At 33.7% G+C, this 22,164-nt stretch overlaps 1 protein-coding gene and 1 long non-coding RNA gene across 9 annotated transcripts; both read right to left on the bottom strand.

Annotated features, from left to right (window-relative positions):
- Positions 1-233: 233 nt before the first annotated feature.
- LOC132274796 (UDP-glycosyltransferase 75C1-like) lies at positions 234-2,009 on the bottom strand. The gene has a single exon (XM_059776127.1). The coding sequence runs from the start codon at positions 1,887-1,889 to the stop codon at positions 507-509; it is 1,383 nt and encodes a 460-aa protein (XP_059632110.1). The 5' UTR covers positions 1,890-2,009; the 3' UTR covers positions 234-506.
- Positions 2,010-3,256: 1,247 nt separating this feature from the next.
- Positions 3,257-21,956, bottom strand: LOC132274795 (uncharacterized). Of its 8 annotated transcripts, none has more exons than XR_009470507.1 (6): positions 21,685-21,953; positions 20,418-20,500; positions 19,643-19,852; positions 19,414-19,564; positions 19,166-19,332; positions 3,257-3,819 (listed from the first exon to the last, which is right to left on the bottom strand). It is a non-coding gene; the product is annotated as an uncharacterized LOC132274795 (long non-coding RNA). The 8 variants fall into 8 exon arrangements; XR_009470508.1 differs by lacking the exon at positions 3,257-3,819 and adding an exon at positions 6,145-6,784; XR_009470509.1 differs by lacking the exon at positions 3,257-3,819 and adding an exon at positions 12,080-12,269.
- Positions 21,957-22,164: the final 208 nt, after the last annotated feature.

The raw sequence follows: 22,164 nt of genomic DNA, 5'->3' as shown, positions 1-22,164 counted from the left end.
CACTATGTCAACCCAAAGTTGTTTGGATGACCTCTTTGTAAACTTTCTATCACTAATTAATTTTACTTTTCTGTTAATGCTTATCTATCTAATCTCTTGACATAGACCACCCATTTCAGCTTCCTAAATGATTTGGATGGATAATTTTCTTGTTGAAAAAAACTGTTTTTTAAAATGAACAGAATAATTTTATGTAATGTCAATGAGAAAAAGAAGTTGAAGAGAAGTCTATCACTAGCGAAGCATATGAAAAACATCAGTGTTCTCTTTATCTCTACATTTGAAATCTCTCCACATCTATACATATATATAATATGAAAATGAAGCTAGTTCATGTTACAAATGCACTCTCTTATTTTTAATTGATTCTAAATTTGCATGCCAAAGACATGACCTTTTAGGCACGTATCACATGAATTACAAATGTAACAACAAACCAAAATGAACAAAACGAAGATTCGATCAAGAACAAAGTTCATCCTACTAATTCCTAAACAAGCTTTTAATTAATTTCCAATTTCACTGACAAAGGCTTTAAGATTCATGTCCGAGGACCCACCTTCCTTCACAGCTTCCCTTGCCAATTCCTTCCATTTCTTGGCATTTCCTCTCATTTCTTTCCCTTTCTCTTCATCCCCCATCGCCATATCTATGCACCTCTTAAACTCTTCCCTCTCAGCTATTCCTTCTTCATTTATCGTCACCCTCACCCCGGTCTTCCAAACATCTGTGATCAGCTTTGCGTTAGTCCCCTGATCCGTCCACTGTGGAAACGCCACCATTGGAACCCCGGAAACCAAACTCTCCAACGTAGAATTCCACCCACAATGCGTCACGAAACATCCCAGTGATGGGTGTGACAGAACCTCCACTTGAGAACACCATGGCACTATCATCCCTTGCTTCTCCAATTCCTCCATGCAACTTACTTCGTGTTCGACCTTCTCACCATATTGATCAGTTTTTCTCACCACCCACAAAAAGGGCCTTTGGCTTTCCAACAACCCGTATGCCATCTCTTCCCTTTGTTTCTTTGAAAACACGGAAATGCTTCCGAATGATAAATAAACAACAGACGACTGAGGCTTTGAGTTCAACCACTCTACATACTCCGTCGACTTCTGAAACATATCGCCTTCATTTGAAGTATCAGATGGATCTTTTCCGTCCAAAAACGCTGATGGGACTAAAGGCCCAATTGGAATCATGTTGAGCTTTTTGATAGCTCTTAGAGTATCAAATTCCAAAGCGTCGAATGTATTTACTAGTACTTGTGGATTTGTTTGGGCATCGAGTATCTCTATGTGCTTTTTGAATGCTGGGAGTGCATATTTGAAGGAGTCTGTAGGGAGTAAAAAGGAAGGAATGTCACGGCTAGTGAGCAATGGAAGTCCTGGCAGTTCAATGGGACAAAAAGGGTCACAGCTATTTTTCGTAATAACATCAGCATACCCATTGAAGTAATAGTAGTAGATGTCCAAAATGGCTGCCGGTTGGATCCAAAGAAGTGTGGATGGGATGTGAAGGTCATGTGCCACTTCTGCTACCCATGGGATAAGTGTGGTGTAGAGCACACGTGTGATGGGGCGGCCTTCGTCTCTGCTGGCATGGATGAGACTCGCGACAGCTCGGGAACCTTTAATCTGGAGTGAGGTCATGACTTCTTCGATTTCCTCAGCTTTGAAGCCGTTGTCGTAGCCATCAGAGATGGGGGAGAGGGTTAAGCCTTGTGGGGTTGGGGTGGTTTTGTTCATGCGTTGGATGGCAGAGAGGCTAGTGGCAAAAGTAACTCTGACACCCCTTGTCACGAGGCGTTTGACGAAATTGAGGGATGGATTGATGTGGCCTTGTCCCGGAAAAGTCACAAGAAGAATGTGGTGGTTATCCATACCCGTGGTGGTGGTGGTGATAACGGTGGTGAGGTAGGGGAACTAGTCAATGCAAGTTGTAAAAGGTTGTGAGTTTGAGACTCAGGAGACTTGATGGGCATGCATTGAATTCCATAGGGATAGGGGTTTTATACTAGGATTGTAGGTGGAGGGTGTGACGTTTGTCATGACGATTTGGAAGATTTCGTTTTCTACTTTGCGTTTGCTAGTTCAAGTGAACTTGCTGAGTTTTGTCGACAAGTCATGCACATGCTCAATTAATAATTTTTTGTGTACTAGTATACGAATGATGCTGACGACAGACATGAGCTATTCTGCTATTAGAGTCTAACCTGGTCTCTGTCTTGGCTTCGTAGCTGCTACTGATATGACAAATCGTAAAATTTCCTCCTGTTTTACAGATTCCCTCTTGTTAACAGTGAAGTTTTTAGTTGGTCTGTAGCTTACATCCAGTTTTATGCCGCGTTGTAGTTGTTTGGCTGTTTGAGGTTTTTTTTAGAGTTGTTTTGTAACTCTTAGTAGGTTAGCCTCTGGTTGGGGTGACTTGTTTTGTTTCTTTTGAACCTTTTAAAAAAATAAAAGGTTTATTTTATTTTTTTTTATTTTTTTATTTTTTTCACTAGAACACTCAATCTCCCCAAGGAGAGGAGAATTTTGCTAGAGCCGATTGTTTCAAAGCGTTTAACTTGTGAAAACTATTCTCTCTCTTTAGTATATATAGGAAATTGTAAGACCCGCGTGTTTTTAAGTGAAGTGCGTCAGATTCAATGAACTGAGAGTGCGAGAGCTTATCGTGAGAGTACCTTCATCATTGCATAACTCACATATATATATATATATATATATATATATATATATATATAGATACAAAGTGGATGGTGATCGGTCACATTTCTGTAGAGACAAATGTATATAAAACTTTGGCAATGGGGATGATAGGAAAAGGACGCCAAAACTAAGCAAGGCAGCGGAAAGTGATGTTACGAGCCTTCCTCATATAGCAACAATATTAGAAGAATGGTAGCTAGCTAGATAGCTAGGAGAGAGTTTGGTATGAATTTTAATGTATGTGAGTCACAATAAATTTGTAATTGAGTCATTGAGAATTTTTTATATTCGACATGAGTGTATTTTCAATAAATCATTGAATTTTTTTAATTAATCAATTGTTAGGATGACCTTTGTAAAATTTCTATCATTAATTTTACTTTTCTGTTTATGCTCATATAATCTCTTGACCTATACCACCCATTTCGACTTCCAAATTGATTTGATTCAGTTGTTTTGTCCACAAAACATATAGCCACATGTTAAAACACAAAAATGAAAGAAACATTTGGAAGAAGAAAAGTAGGAAAGAAGTCATATTTTCATCATAAACTAATAATTTTATTGCTTATGCTTAATTTGACATACGAAGTGCTACACTGTTACAACCAAAATAATTATCAATTCTTCAAATACATCGTTATCATTTTCATGAATGAGATTTCACTCCTAGCAGCTAATGACCATCTCCAAGTCCGTCCACAAACGCCTAGTCATTGACAAATTTTCTAATGACATCGCCATAACCATTGAAGTAATAGTAGTAGATATCGAAAACCATGGCTGGTTGAGTCCATAGAAGTGCGGATGGGATGTGATGGGCACGAGCAACTTTAGCAGCCAATATTTGAACCATGGTGTACGCCAACCAAGTTATTGGGCAACCTTCTTCATCACGGCCTTGATGAGTTCTGCCATGGCTTTAGAACTCCAACTTTTGTAATGAGACCGGAAATATTCGTGGTTGTAGGCTTTTGCTACACTTGTCATTGTGGGCTTTTGCGGATCCAATCTGCTCCGGTGCACCTCTCACTGGATAGAATCTAGTGAGAATCCAAGGGCTGAGATCAAACCATCTCAGCCCTTTTTGCCACATCAGCGCCTGACACACGACAACTCAGCACCCAGTCAGCAACATAGTCAACAAAGTTAATGATGTACTTTTTTTTTACCACTTGTACTAATACAGCAGCCAAATAAAAAGTACGATCTCCAACATACACTTATACATTATATATATACAAAAATATATATACAAATATTATACAAATCTTATATACAAAAATATATTATATACAAAAATATTTTATTCTATTCCTTTTAAATAAAATTACAAATTTCAATACAACATACACTTATACATTATATATATACAAATCTTAAATACAAAAATATATCACAATTTAGTATCCAAATATACGTAAAACAATATATTATATATAAAAATATTTTGTTTAGTATCCAAATATACGTATAACAATATATTATATACAAAAATATTTTATTCCATTCCCTTTCAATAAAATTAAAATCTCCATACAACATACAATTATACATTATATATATACAAAAATATATATACAAATTACAATTCAGTATCCAAATATATGTATAATAATATATTATATACAAAAATATTTTATTCCTTTCATTTTCAGTAAAATTACAAATCTTAAACATTGATTATGTATCGGTACAGTTCAGTATCCAAATATAGATTTATTTGAGATTTTAGGGTTTTAAAATAATTGACTAATTATATAGATTTTAGAGTTGTGGAAGTTAATTTTTTAAACGTAAAAATATGTTGATGTTATATGCAAGTCATATGTGATACATGTTTAAAAAAGTTATGATAATAATAATTTGATCTATCTAACTTTTGTATTGTATGCTGTTACAAAAAGTAGGGGTGCACAAAAAAACCGTGGAACCGAAACCGGAACCAAATTTCAGGTTCTTTTGATTCCGGTTCTTAAAACGAGGAACCGTTTAGATTCGGTTCGGTTCCGGTTCCGGTTCCGGTTCCGGTCTCACAGTTCCGGTTCCAGAACCAAACCGTAATATATATATATATATATATATATATATATATATATACACACACATTATATATGATTCTACTTGTGGGCTGTGGGCGACTGGGCCGTGTCTAGACTGTAAGTTTCAAAGTGACCACATCCACTGATCCACATATTCATTTCAGAATTCAGATTAAAATCACAAATGACAAAAGTCTTGTAACTCTCAAAACCTAAACCTAAGTTTTGGGTTCACCACTTTACCAAACCTCTCAAACTCTCCTCTCAGCCTCACCTCTCCAGTCTCCTATCCTCTCAGCCCTCTCTTCTCCTCTCAACCTCTCGGCCCTCTCACTGAGTCACCGGACTCGCGGCTCTTGTTTCTCCTCTCAGCCTCTGATTCATTGGATTCGGTTGGATCGGTCAGATCGGTCTCTGTCTCAGCCTCTGATTTAATTAAGTCAATTTTAAGAGGGTTTTTTGTCGATTTTAGCAAGGGAAGACTCGATCTAGTAAAATAAGGTCCAGAACGCGGAGAGAGTGTTTGAGAAAATCAGTGAGTACGTCGACGTTTGTGACTGATGATCGGCGACGGGAGCCGATCGGAGATGGAGGCGGTGCTCGGAAATTGACAACATCTTTTGGCAAGAGTTAAGGAGAAATTACTTGGCTATCTCAGCCTCTCCTCTCAGCCTCTGATTTAATTAAATCATTTCTCTTCTCAGCTTCTGATTCAATCACTTCTACTCAGATCTTCGTCTCTTCTCTCAGTCTTTCCTTCCGGTCTCAGTTTGGTCAACGGTTCCACAGCTCACGGTTCCGGTTCCATTTTTTAGGAACCATTCAAACTAGTTTCAGTTCCAATAGGAACCGTACCGAACCGAACCGTGTGCACCCCTAACAAAAATTAAGTGATGAAAAATGCAAATTTTCCTACATATATGTTGAAAGTATTTGTGGTTCTTATTATTAATTTAGAAATTATGAAATTGAGTTGTAAAAGTTAATTTTTTTAACGTGTTAAAAAAATATATTGATGCTATATGCAATTCATACATGATACATGTTTTAAAAAGTTGTGATAATAATAATTTGATCTATCTAACTTTTGTATTGTATGTTATTACAAAAAGTAAGTAATGGAATATGCAAATCTTCCTACATATATATTGAAAGTATTTGTGATTCTTATTATTAATTTAGAAATTGTGAAATTAAGTTGTAGAAGTTAATTTTTTTAACGTGTTAGGAAAATATGTTGATGCAATATGCAATTCATACATGATACATGTTTTAATAAGTTGTGAACATAATAAATTGATCTGTATGCTGTTACAAAAAGTAGGTGATGAACCCAGCCTTCAAATTTTTTGATTACCAATAATCACCACTAGATTGCCACCATATAAGATAAACTTTGATATATCATTATGAATAAAGTTACAAGAAATTCAAAATAATAACCTTATACTTATAATGATCGGAGCTTCAGCTTCTCGCCAGACTATCGGAAATATTTTGGGGGAATCTCTCCTTTTCGGAAATTTTAGCTTGTCGCTGAAATATATGCTGATTTTTCCGACTAGATCTCTTTTTGTTTGCTATGCCTCTTCAACTTTCACCAAGAGAGTTTTTTACACAAAAAAATAAATAGCAGAGTTTTGGGGAGAGTTTCTTCACCGGAGATTTCAAATTCTTTCCTATTTGATATTTTAAAAATAGTATATATAGCAGAGTTTTGGGAAAGGTCAACTTTCCGTTTGAGGAGAAATTGAAAATTGAAACTCAAATACGATTTTGGAAAGATGCAATAATACGGTGCATAAAGAAGATGTATAAATTACGCCGGACTGGATGATCAGAGCTTCAGCTTCTCGCTGGACAGGATGATCGGAGCTTCAGCTTCTCGCCAGAATGTATGGTGATTTTTCTAAACGGAACTTCTTTGAATAGAGATCCTTTGTCTTCCACAAAACGTCACAAGTTCAGCTTCTTCTTTCTTCAAAATCTATGTCTGGTTCTTGGTTGCCTTCTTTCTCGGTTGCACTTAATCATGGAGTTCAATTTGCATATTTCAGAAATGAGAGGGATATTTCAGGTTGACTATATATATTTCAGATATGAGAGGGATATTTCAGATTTGTATATATATATCAGTTTTGGGGGCAAGCTGAATTTTCATTTTGGGGGGAATTTCAAATCAAAAATCAAATACAAGGACAAAGTATAGAAAAGTATACACAGAGTATAAACAATTACGTACAATTGAAAATGGTATAAAACATACTACAGGACCTACCCATTTTACCACTTTTGCCACATCAGCTAAGTTACCCCTCACCGGACAGTTTCAATGAGGGGAACGGAGACTGATTTTTTTCCGGCTTTTGCGATGTTTTCGCTTTGGTTAGAACAATTTAAACATTATTATAGAAGTGGGATACCCAGTAAATTATACGTAATAAAATAAAGACATCATGTCACAAAGTTTGGTGCTATGTGAGAAAAAAGAATGAGGGTTGCACTAGGTAGCTAATACCCAGCATAAATCTAGAACTAGAAACTCAACAAGAATTCTCTGACTGATAACAGTACACACGTGCGCGCACACACACACAAATATATATATATATTCATCAATGTTTGAACTCAAATTTTGCAGAACAATCACTCAATACTGATGAAGGCTATGCCTTTTTTTAGTGTGTATATATATAAGTATATGCATGTGGGTGTGGGCAGAATAAAGTGTAACACCCCCTAATTTTGGAACACGGATTGATCAAGTCCGCGCACAAAATCAAGGGATATCAAAACAATTTAACTATTTAACAAGCACAGAATACAAAGATGAATAATAAAGAATAAATAAACCGCTGAAGAAAACTAATAAATAAATATTACTTAATGATTCTCCAACAATTACAATTCGGAAATCCCATAACTCAAGGACCCCTTAAAACATTATCCAATAATCCAATACTATTTAAAAGTACACAAGATAAATAGACGAATGACAGTCTCCCAGCTGCGGATCCTCAACCTCGAGACTGGAACCTCTAATAACCTGAAAAATAAATCGTGGGTTAAACCCTACGAGCAAGTTCACTCTACCAGGCCTCTGAAAACCAATAAGCAGATCATCTCTGATCAAAACCAAACCTAATAAAGTTTTAACTTTAATAAAGCACGATATACATGTCTATATATAATTATATATACTATACTAATCACATCCATTAATAGGTTTATTAAATTTCCATACCTATTAAATAATTATTAAAATAATATTCATACCTAGACCAATCTACCATTTCATTTTATAAAAACTCCTTTGACCTTAATCCCATCCTAGTCAGTTGTCTAATCATTTAAACAACAAATTATAATAAAAGAAATACTCTATTTAATCCCAACCCGATAATGATTTTAATTGTTTAAATCACATATCCAAAATTCAAGTTTTGACAAATCATCCACGTCTTCCCCAATATTATTTTATTAATGTAAAATAATACACTAACCAGTAAGTACTAAACTATTCTCATTTAAGAATATCTAACCTTAATCCAATCCATACATACAACAACCATAGATGATATTTTAATCATCTAACACATAACAACGTAATTATGCTTTGGCAAATCAACCATGCCATTGTAAATATTTTTATTTATATATTGGCAATTCAACCATGCCTCCATAAGTATATTTATTTATACATTGGCAATTCAACCATGCCTCCGTGTATATATATTTATACATTGGCAATTCAACCATGCCTCCACAGGTATATTTATTCATACATTTAATTAGCAATTCATCCATACTTTCCATATATGTATTCTATTCATACAAATATTTAGGTAATATATTTAATCATTTGACAATTCATCCATGCCCACACTTTAACCATGAATTAACTTTAAAAGTAACAATACGCTAAATCATACATAGCCATCACATGCATATTATACGCATATCATTAATTTAACAACCAGCCTATTAAGATATGCCAAATAAGAATGATAATATTAATCATCTTAAATGATTTATATATATATATACCTACACATATGTTATTTAATGTATATATGTGTTTAACACCTTCTTTAATAATCCTTGATTATTTAAAATCAATATACATACATACATACATATATATATATATTCATCCTTCCATACAACTCATAGACAAACTACATATACCCATATATAAATAATTATATATATATATATATATATATATATATATATATACACTTCCTTCCATAACAAATTATTAATTTATTATATTTACACAAATTAGTACAACTAAATATGTCAGAAATAGTTTCCTTTAAATACTCCATACCGGTTTAAATAGTTTTTCGACACCGTCTCACTAAAACGTAAATATCTCTTATTAGGATAAGAATCTGATAATGAAATTGGTACCATTGGAAAGAAGACGAAAAATCCTTGAATTTGAGCTCAAGAATGACCCAATTTCGATTTAAAATGACTAAGTTATGACCATTTTAATTTCTAGTGTCGAATTAGGCCAACATAGTTTCCCACGCGCGCCCACGTGCTTACTATGCACTTTGCACGCGCTGGATTCAAGCCTCCTTGTGTGCTGGTATTGGCTAAGCTCTTTCAGCTACCGTGAGCTCACCACACTGAATCCATCACTTCCTTTATGCCGCATCCAATGGTCATAAATGAGTGCGCAAATGAACACGCTCACACTAGATTATTTTCTATTAACTATAATAGATCTAAGGTCCAGATCAGCGAGTGTACCATCTTCTCATGGTCTGCAATACACCAAATAATCCCATAGTTGACCAGACCACTTCTATGGTCTAGATACACATGCGCACCAAAGTTTTATGCGCCGCGATGCACCATATCAATTCACATAAGTTTAATTAATCAAATGGCCCTAATTGGCGTATACACCCTATTATCCTACACCGCGCCGCACTGGATCAATTCTTTATTGTACCGCTGCTCCACATGCGCCAGTTACCTAGTATATATATATATATATATATATATATATATATATATATATAATTATTTTCCTAACAAATAATAGGAAAATAAATCCTAATAAATTCCTAAAAATATCAGAAAAATTCCAGAAAATTACAGAACAATTCTAGAAAATAAAGAAACCATAATTAACTCTCTTGGGTCACAAATCCACCTATAGATTGATTTTAAAATATACATAACACCTATATATATCAATTAAAATTCAATAATCTAAAAATCAAATATAATAGTTTATACTTTTTAATTATTCCGATCTAACCATAATTTTTAAACAAATAAATTTAATTAAAGTCTTGATACTCAAGGTGAAATCCTTATGAGTTCTAAGAGGAAAGTTAGAGAAAACTCGCCTGAAGGTTTCGAAACGAAACTGACGCTTTAAGCTTTAATTATCTCTTCCAATTCCGACGTCCTCCTTTTCAGATCCGACCTCCTCCTTGTCAGCCCTTCTTCTTCCTCTCTGTCTGTCTGTTTTATTTTTCTAACGTGTAAAACCTTTAACCCTAAAGCCTTATGTGTATTTTTATACACCTTAAATTCCAAATCCTATTCCAACTAGTATTATGAATTAAAATAATAATCTTTAAATAATTTATATCTATAAACATATATATATATAAATATATATTCCTTCCATAATTAACTCATTAGTTAATTAAATCATATATACTTATAAATATCAATAAATATATATCTATATATATATCTTTCCATAACAATTATTAATTAATTATATTTATATATAATTATATATTTATATATATATATATATATATATAAATATAATTGATACAAAAGTGATCATTTAAATAATTAAATAACCACGGACCTTCATTAATTAACCCAATAAGGTTTCATACAAGCCCAAGACCACATCTTTTGGTCCAACTTTCCTTAAGCCCAATCCAATTAATTTAAATAAATAAGATAATTAATTAAATACAGAAATTAAAATAACTAATTACATGAAGCACATAAACAAACAAGAATTTACAACTAAGTCATATAATACCAATAAAAACAACACACCAATAATTCAATCAATAATCAACCACACAAACAATCAATCATCATACATAATCACGAAATATAACTTAATTAAAATAAGATAATTAATCTAGCACTTAATAAAATAAAATAAATCATTGAAAAATAAAATAAAATAATTAATCCTAATTAATAAATCTTTTAAAATTATCGGGGTATTACATTCTTCCCCCCTAACAAACGGAATTCCGTCCTCGGAATTCACAAATCCATGAAATAAAAACTTTGATTATTTAATTTCAAATTTCATTATTCCTTTTATCCGTGTGGAAATTAACCCATCCACACATATTCATTATTAGCAGACACATCACGTAATTAGCTAATTCCATATTTATATAATTGATAAATATAAGTACACACTAGAGACTCTCACTGGACTAAAGCAGTTTCAACCGGATAGTGAGTATCTCATGTAAAACGCACACAAAGGTGGTTACGAGTCCTCCTTCTACCAGAGCCCACACATCCTTAAACCCAGCTACCCATCTCAATCGGCAATATACGCCTCCATCCTAACCACTGATCCTGAGACTCAAGCTTATATCATGGCCCATATATGTGTGTGTGTATGTATATATATATATATATAATCCATTATATCCACATAAAAGTAAACTATCCAACCATATTATTTCAATGGCATACCATCCAACTATTCCGTTGACCTGACACGAATAAGTAGGACTTAACGCTATGGTTAATCCGTTCCCTTATAAATATATAGGTAGGACTTAACTTCTTTGGTTAATCCGTCCCTGAAATGCCACCGTCCCATACCGGTGTATTAAACCATACAATTCATAAATAAATAGGTAGGACTTAACTATTCCGTTAATCCGTCCCTAAAATACCTTCATATTATTTTATTGGTGCATAAATTCATAAAACCCATACTTCAAAATTAGGGGAAGACTCAACGATTTACCAATACCTTCTAAATCGGTGTCTTACCATTTTCCTGATAAGACTCAATGATTTACCATTAGGACACACTAACGGACCGAATATAGAATACAATGAATCCTAAACTTAAGCTCTAAGTAAAAGAGTACACAACGCGGAAGTCACACAACGAAAGACACCCTAGGGACACTTGAACCTGGAGTGCTCTGATACCAACTGTAACACCCCCTAATTTTGGAACACGGATTGATCAAGTCCGCGCACAAAATCAAGGGATATCAAAACAATTTAAGTATTTAACAAGCACAGAATACAAAGATGAATAATAAAGAATAAATAAACCGCTGAAGAAAACTAATAAATAAATATTACTTAATGATTCTCCAACAATTACAATTCGGAAATCCCATAACTCAAGAACCCCTTAAAACATTATCCAATAATCCAATACTATTTAAAAGTACACAAGATAAATAGACGAATGACAGTCTCCCAGCTGCGGATCCTCAACCTCGAGACTGGAACCTCTAATAACCTGAAAAATAAATCGTGGGTTAAACCCTACGAGCAAGTTCACTCTACCAGGCCTCTGAAAACCAATAAGCAGATCATCTCTGATCAAAACCAAACCTAATAAAGTTTTAACTTTAATAAAGCACGATATACATGTCTATATATAATTATATATACTATACTAATCACATCCATTAATAGGTTTATTAAATTTCCATACCTATTAAATAATTATTAAAATAATATTCATACCTAGACCAATCTACCATTTCATTTTATAAAAACTCCTTTGACCTTAATCCCATCCTAGTCAGTTGTCTAATCATTTAAACAACAAATTATAATAAAAGAAATACTCTATTTAATCCCAACCCGATAATGATTTTAATTGTTTAAATCACATATCCAAAATTCAAGTTTTGACAAATCATCCACGTCTTCCCCAATATTATTTTATTAATGTAAAATAATACACTAACCAGTAAGTACTAAACTATTCTCATTTAAGAATATCTAACCTTAATCCAATCCATACATACAACAACCATAGATGATATTTTAATCATCTAACACATAACAACGTAATTATACTTTGGCAAATCAACCATGCCATTGTAAATATTTTTATTTATATATTGGCAATTCAACCATGCCTCCATAAGTATATTTATTTATACATTGGCAATTCAACCATGCCTCCGTGTATATATATTTATACATTGGCAATTCAACCATGCCTCCACAGGTATATTTATTCATACATTTAATTAGCAATTCATCCATGCTTTCCATATATGTATTCTATTCATACAAATATTTAGGTAATATATTTAATCATTTGACAATTCATCCATGCCCACACTTTAACCATGAATTAACTTTAAAAGTAACAATACGCTAAATCATACATAGCCATCACATGCATATTATACGCATATCATTAATTTAACAACCAGCCTATTAAGATATGCCAAATAAGAATGATAATATTAATCATCTTAAATGATTTATATATATATATACCTACACATATGTTATTTAATGTATATATGTGTTTAACACCTTCTTTAATAATCCTTGATTATTTAAAATCAATATACATACATACATACATATATATATATATTCATCCTTCCATACAACTCATAGACAAACTACATATACCCATATATAAATAATTATATATATATATATATATATATATATATATATATATACACTTCCTTCCATAACAAATTATTAATTTATTATATTTACACAAATTAGTACAACTAAATATGTCAGAAATAGTTTCCTTTAAATACTCCATACCGGTTTAAATAGTTTTTCGACACCGTCTCACTAAAACGTAAATATCTCTTATTAGGATAAGAATCTGATAATGAAATTGGTACCATTGGAAAGAAGACGAAAAATCCTTGAATTTGAGCTCAAGAATGACCCAATTTCGATTTAAAATGACTAAGTTATGACCGTTTTAATTTCTAGTGTCGAATTAGGCCAACATAGTTTCCCACGCGCGCCCACGTGCTTACTATGCACTTGCACGCGCTGGATTCAAGCCTCCTTGTGTGCTGGTATTGGCTAAGCTCTTTCAGCTACCGTGAGCTCACCACACTGAATCCATCACTTCCTTTATGCCGCATCCAATGGTCATAAATGAGTGCGCAAATGAACACGCTCACACTAGATTATTTTCTATTAACTATAATAGATCTAAGGTCCAGATCAGCGAGTGTACCATCTTCTCATGGTCTGCAATACACCAAATAATCCCATAGTTGACCAGACCACTTCTATGGTCTAGATACACATGCGCACCAAAGTTTTATGCGCCGCGATGCACCATATCAATTCACATAAGTTTAATTAATCAAATGGCCCTAATTGGCGTATACACCCTATTATCCTACACCGCGCCGCACTGGATCAATTCTTTATTGTGCCGCCGCTCCACATGCGCCAGTTACCTAGTATATATATATATATATATATAATTATTTTCCTAACAAATAATAGGAAAATAAATCCTAATAAATTCCTAAAAATATCAGAAAAATTCCAGAAAATTACAGAACAATTCTAGAAAATAAAGAAACCATAATTAACTCTCTTGGGTCACAAATCCACCTATAGATTGATTTTAAAATATACATAACACCTATATATATCAATTAAAATTCAATAATCTAAAAATCAAATATAATAGTTTATACTTTTTAATTATTCCGATCTAACCATAATTTTTAAACAAATAAATTTAATTAAAGCCTTGATACTCAAGGTGAAATCCTTATGAGTTCTAAGAGGAAAGTTAGAGAAAACTCGCCTGAAGGTTTCGAAACGAAACTGACGCTTTAAGCTTTAATTATCTCTTCCAATTCCGACGTCCTCCTTTTCAGATCCGACCTCCTCCTTGTCAGCCCTTCTTCTTCCTCTCTGTCTGTCTGTTTTATTTTTCTAACGTGTAAAACCTTTAACCCTAAAGCCTTATGTGTATTTTTATACACCTTAAATTCCAAATCCTATTCCAACTAGTATTATGAATTAAAATAATAATCTTTAAATAATTTATATCTATAAACATATATATATATATAAATATATATTCCTTCCATAATTAACTCATTAGTTAATTAAATCATATATACTTATAAATATCAATAAATATATATCTATATATATATCTTTCCATAACAATTATTAATTAATTATATTTATATATAATTATATATTTTTATATATATATATATATATAAATATAATTGATACAAAAGTGATCATTTAAATAATTAAATAACCACGGACCTTCATTAATTAACCCAATAAGGTTTCATACAAGCCCAAGACCACATCTTTTGGTCCAACTTTCCTTAAGCCCAATCCAATTAATTTAAATAAATAAGATAATTAATTAAATACAGAAATTAAAATAACTAATTACATGAAGCACATAAACAAACAAGAATTTACAACTAAGTCATATAATACCAATAAAAACAACACACCAATAATTCAATCAATAATCAACCACACAAACAATCAATCATTATACATAATCACGAAATATAACTTAATTAAAATAAGATAATTAATCTAGCACTTAATAAAATAAAATAAATCATTGAAAAATAAAATAAAATAATTAATCCTAATTAATAAATCTTTTAAAATTATCGGGGTATTACATAAAGTACAGAGAAGGGATGGGGCATCTCAAGGGGAGAGAAAAAAAAGAGAGGAACCACTTATGAACATGTTTTTCAAACCAAAAAAATGTATAAAAATATAATTATATACAAAGAAGACAGCATAAAAAAATGTACTCCTATAACTGGGTCATGTAGCTGATATTATTAATACATAAGTGGGGTACCCAGTAAATTACATGTAATGAAATAAAGACATAATGTCATAAAATTTGGTGTCATAAAATTTGGTGTTACGTAAGAATAAACTTTGGCAATGGGGGTGATAGGAAAAGGACGCCAAAAATTAGCAAAGCAGCGGAAAGTGATGATATGAGCCGTCCTCATATAGCAACAATATTAGAAGAATGGTAGCTAGATAGCTAGGAGAGACAGTTTGGTATGAATTTTAATATATGTGAGTCACATTAAATTTGTGATTTGAGTCAATAACAAGCCCTGCACAGAGAATTTTTTATATTCGACAAGAGTGTGTGTTCAATAAATCATTGAATTTTTAATTAATCAATTGTTAGGCTGACCTTTGTAAAATTTCTATCATTAATTTTACTTTTCTGTTTATGCTCATATAATCTCTTGACCCATACCACCCATTTCGACTTCCAAAATGATTTGATTCAATTGTTTGTCCACAAAAACAGAAAGCCACATGTTAAAACAAAAGAGAGTTGACAGTAATATAGATCAGGAAAGAAAGAAGCATTTGGAAGAAGAAAAGTAGGAAAGAAGTCATATTCTCATCATAAACTAATAATTTTATTGCCTATGCTGAATTTGACGTACCAAGTACTAGACTGTGTTACAACCAAAATCATTATCAATTCTTCAAATACACCGTTATCATTTTCATGAATGAGATTCACTCCTAGCAGGTAATGACCATCTCCAAGTCCGTCCACAAACGCCTAGCCATTGAAGGGTCATTGACAATTTTTCTAATGGCATCGCCATAACCATTGAAGTGATAGTAGTAGATATCGAAAACCATGGCTGGTTGAGTCCATATATAGAAGTGCGGATGGGATGTGATGGGCACGAGCAACTTCAGCAGCCAATGTTTGAACCATAGTGTATGCCAAACAAGTTATTGGGCAACCTTCTTCATCACGGCCTTGATGAGTTCTGCCATGGCTTTGGAACCCCAACTTTTGTACTGAGACCGGAAATATTCGTGGCTGTGAGTTCTGCCATCATAGCCATTGGAGAAGGCAGATAAGGGTAAGCCTTTTGGTATTCAGCTATTGGATTTGGTGGCGCAGAGACTTGTGAGAATGGTGACCTTAACACCCATTCCTATGAGGTTCTTGGCAAATTGGAATGATGGATTGATGTGGCCTTGCCCAGAGAAGTTAGAACGAGAATGTGGCAATCCACCATAGTGAAGGAAGGAGAGAGAGAGGGAGAGAGGGGGGGAGAGATTTGATGGGATTACCGTAGAAAATGGGAAGGGCAATGCAAAACTAAAAAAGGAATTTGGATTATTTGTGCAGGTTGAACATGGCGTTGTATGAGGACGTTGTGAGCTTCTGCTACACTTTGTCATTGTGGGCTTTTGCGATGTTTTCACTTCGGTTAGAACAGTTTAAACGTTATTACAGAAGTGGGGTACCCAATAAATTATACCTAGTAAAAAGACATCATGTCACAAAGTTTGGTGCTATGTAAGAAAAAAAAGAATGAGGGTTGCACTAGGTAGCTAATAGCCAGCATAAAACTAGAACTAGAAACTCAACAGGAATTCTCTGACTAATTATATATAAAGAAGACGGCATAATAAATGCTATTTTAAGCGAAGTATATTTAGACCTGCTTATTTGTCTTTGCTCATCAAAGTAACACAGGAACCCTTCCTCACTTTTTATAGATTCACGTGGCACCTTTTGCTGCAACACAGGAGTTGATGCAATAACCACTTGTAGTGGATGCCCTAGCATTCTTGACTACTTCTGGAAGGAAGTTGTGTTCATGGGTACGAGGGTTTTATGCTGGCTATCGGCTACCTAATGCAACCCTCATCCTTTTTTCTTACTTATGGTTGGAGTATTATTCTTACATATAGCACCAAATTTTATGACATTATGTCTTTATTTCATTACATGTAATTTACTGGGTACCCCACTTATGTATTAATAATATCAGCTACATGACCCAGTTATAGGAGTGGTATTATAGGAACATTAACATGTTGAGAGATGGAGCTGGTAGATACGGTAATTAGAAGAAAGGTTAATATACCATACCTACAAAATATTAAGTGGGTATAAGAGAAGTGAAATTAAAAATACATGACATAAATTCTATTGCCAGGAGAAGACAGACAAAAATAAGGATTTGCAATTGCGTAATCGTAGTAGGACTATGCGTATACATTGAAGCACAAATTTGGGATCCAATGAATGAACTAATACAAGACTGCCAGAAGGAGAAATTATCAGTGACGGGACTGTGTTAGAGAGATTGTCCTACATTTTCCAGTGGCATATGATCTTACATAAAACCTATTTATAGATAAAAATAAAAATACAAATAGAGGCAAACAGTTGTTAACATTTAAAAGTGAATTAAACAAAAGCATGAAGCCAAATTGATTTGTCTAACTAAAAGAATAGATAGTGAGACAACAAAGACTAGAACTCAAGGTCACACAACATAGGTTGATAGTTCTAAAAGTATGCACTAGAAGGACAATAAAGAAAGAGAAAGGAGATAGGAAACCAAGAACTAGGTTGTTGTCGTCATCATCCTTGCCTTAATCCCATATGAATGGGGTTGGCCACATGAATTCTCTGTCTACATTTTCTATTACATGCCATTTCACCTAGTACTATATTTTGACTTTTTAAAGTCATTTTTAATAACCTCATTCCATGTTATTTTTGGTCGCTCTCTCCATCTCTTACCTTCTATTACAACCAACACTACAAGCAAAATAAATATTTGCAAGGTATAAAAAACCTTGTGAGTACCTTTTACAAGGTTAAATTGCATGTGGTAACAAGGGATGCGGTAAATAGTAATCCTTATTTACCCCATTAAAAAATCCCTGTAAATAACCACGCAGTAAATATCCTTTTTGCATGTTGTAGAAATGCACACACACAACAGAATGTGTTCATATACTAGCTTGTGGAATAAAATTATTTTAGGTTTTCTTTATATAATTTTTATTCATTTCTAGAAGGCTAGAAGCTATCAAATTCTATTGAATGAAAAACCTGCTTGCTGATAGATTCTCGGTCAAATTCTAACAAATTCTTCACTACGCAAATAAATGTCCCCCGTTTGATTATAACCCTAATATGAGAATATGATGTCATGCTATTGCTAAAGTCTACACACATGCTGATCGCTCCATTCCAACCCAACCAAAACAATATCAGAACACTTAGGAGCTAAATTTCAAAGCCAAAAAGGTACCAGATAGCTTAACTGGTAGATTCTTTAGATAGTCATACTCTGAGATATTTGTTGATTAAAAGCCAAATAACTTTGCAAAATGTAAATGTTTATGAGAGAGCCATGGTTCTGCCAAGGTAAATATGCAACAATGCACATGTTCATGACAAAAGCCAACAAAACAGTTTTAACAATAATTTCGATTTTGATTTCTAAATTTCACAACAAATCATTCTAGTCAATAAACCAAACAGGAGAAAGAGAGGACCAGATTTGTAAATTTTCCACAAATTATAGAGATAGAAGAACTAACCTACGTAATTGGAAACATGCCTTTAGATAGACTTGTCAACTGAACCCAAACAAATACTGAATGTTGCAACCTAAAAGTGACGGGAAGTATCTCACAAATTGCTAAGCTTCAACATATTGCCAAACTCTAGCGGAATAGGTCCAATAAGTTTGTTGCCATGCAGGTACCTGGTGCAGGAAACAAAAGTGTGAGTGAACAAAATGAGGAGACAACAATCATCTTAGTAAGTCAAATGTGGGATAACTTACAGTTTTCCCGTGTAAAATAGATTGCTAAGAATTAGTGGAATTGATCCAACAATCGTCTTAGTAATTCAACTATGGCTTAATTTTTCCGGCCTCAAGACCCACCAAGTCAAAAGTGTGTTGCCATGCAGTAAGTTTGTTGCCATGCAGGTACCTGGTGCAGGAAACAAAAGTGTGAGTGAACATGAGGAGACAGCAAGCATCTCAGTAAGTCAAATGTGGGAGAACTTACAGTATTCCCGTGTAAAATAGAGTGCCAAGAATTGGTGGAATTAATCCAACAATAATCTTAGTAATTCAAATATGGCTTAATTTCTCCGGCCTCAAGAGCCACCAAGTTGTCAACACTCTCTACTTTCTTCTTCATCTCAACGTGCACCATTGGCTATGGCAACATCAAACCTCTCACGCCAGCCATGTTCGAAACAATTTTGATGCCACCCTGAGACAGAATAATACATCTTAGAAAATAATAGGATGATGTACATTTTCAATCAGTTTCTTCTTATGTTACACAAAAAAGCACACGAAACAAGTTCAATAGTACAATTACCCAACACAACCCTATCAAGTATTGCAATTAGTAATACAATACAAAAAAATCTATGGGTTCACTACAGAGACATCCAAAATTGTGACATTTTATACCTCCAATGCAAGAAGGAAGATTTGCATGTAAAAAGAAAATTTGTGTAGGACGAGCAAACAGAATTACCATATTTCCAAGGCCAGAGCACCTGATGTACATTTTGCCAGCGCAATGAATTTTAAGTGGCTGACAGAAGCAAAGAAATCTGACTGCTAATTTCTCATCAAATAAGAATTGTAATTAAGTAATAATTGTAAGTCGTAAGAAAATATGATTCTAAATTAAAACACAAAACAAAAAAAGTGAACCAAATGTTAAACCAATAGGAGCACCAGTTGAAATATAAGTCACAGGCACAAGTAACTCAAGTGTGTGAGGTAACCCAAAAAGGTTGGAATTTCACCAATGAGCTGATTACCTGAAAGGTCAAGAGTTTGGATTTCTGAAAGCTTCCCAATTTCAGCTGGGATGGAACCCTATAACTGATTGTTCTACAATAACCTGAAGGAATATCAAGGGAGATGGAACAAGTTAAGAGTTGGATAGAGTAAGTTTCACAAGACAAGAATTTGTACTATCAAATTGTATTCTATTTTTGTCAAGCAAGCAATTGTTTCATTCAGTATTAAGTAACACTTTGAAAACAAGCATGTGACTTTATTTATAGGGCACTTATAATCTGGAGAAGAAAAGAAAAATATGGAAGTCCAAACAATTAAACTGAAAATTAGCTATTGGGTATCTAAGCAAACTGAAATGAATTAAAGGAGGTGCAATGTTTATAGAGAGAAGAAAAGACAAAAATATATATATGTGTGTGTGTGTGTGTGCGCGCGCGCGTGTGTGTGTGAAGAAGCAAAAAGAAAGATTATATATTTCACCTTTACTAAAGGAGGTGCAATATCTATACTGAGAATTACTGAACCTGCAGCTAATTAGAGTCATTTTAACCACAGTTCCTCAGCACTTGTAATTTTTTGCAGAAAAATGTTACAATGAGGGCACACACATCTGATTTTTTGACTCCAAAAACTAAAGTTCAGTATCATGAAGAATTCACAACTCTGTGAAGAAAATCGCTCGGTTCCCAAACAACTGTTCATAAAATCAGACCAACAAAAAACCCTAGAGAGCAATAGAATCACAGAGTAACAACCATGAGAATTTAAAGCGATAAAAACCATAAAACTTGCGTTCCAAAAGCCTGGTTTTGAGCAAAGCCATAAAAAGTTCAAAACAAAGTGAAGAAAATCGCTCTGTTCCCAAACAACTGTTCATAAAATCAGGCCAACAAAAAACCCTAGAGAGCAATAGAATCACATAGTAACAACCATGAGAATTTAAAGCGATAGAAACCCTAAAACATGCGTTCCAAAGCCTAGGGTTTGAAGAAAGCCATGAAAAGTTCACAACTCAGTGAAGAAAATCGCTCTGTTCCCAAGTAACTGTTCATAAAATCAGACCAACAAAAAACCCTAGAGATCAATAGAATCACAGACTAACAACCATGAGAATTTAAAGCGATACAAACCCTAAAGCATGCGTTCCAAAGGCTAGGGTTTAAACAAAGCGATATAAACCCTAAAACATGCGTTCGAAAGCCTAGGGTTTGAACATAACAAAATCAATACCCAAATAAGAAAATTCATGACCCAGAACAATATTGAAACAGAGAACTAACCTACCTCTCCTTGATTGACGAATATGCCAGACGAGGTGGGTACCCGTAATAGGATCCAAGAATACCCTAACCGCTAGAATAACCGCCACAGAGTGTGTATATATAAATGTGTATATATTCCAGAGCTCCAGGCAAAGAATTACCGTAGGGCGAGGGGAGTTGGAAGTCTTGAGAGAGAGGAGAGAAGATAGAAGGACATTAGAGAGTGAGGGAGTGAGAGAGTGGAGTGTGATTCTGGGGCCAGAAAGGGGAGTGAAATGTTTCTGGATAGGTCTGTTTCCTTTTGATGGTGTCCAAACAAAAATTCCCTTTTCGCACACCCTGGAGTAAAAAGTTGGGGGGCATACCAATCACATATGCACAGTGCGTCAGTGCACAGTGCGTCATTGCATCAATCTCTAGGAATGGTATTTTAATTAGATATATTTCTTCTCGACAAAAGGGTTTATTCAAATCATCTCATTTTTGTATATTTAATGGTGTC

This window comes from Cornus florida, unplaced genomic scaffold (genome assembly GCF_030987335.1).
Source record: "Cornus florida cultivar Cherokee Brave unplaced genomic scaffold, ASM3098733v1 CherokeeBrave_3.0.0_Hap2_Chr09, whole genome shotgun sequence".
NCBI classification, from domain to species: Eukaryota; Viridiplantae; Streptophyta; class Magnoliopsida; order Cornales; family Cornaceae; genus Cornus; species Cornus florida.
This window is presented reverse-complemented; position numbering and strand designations above follow the sequence as displayed.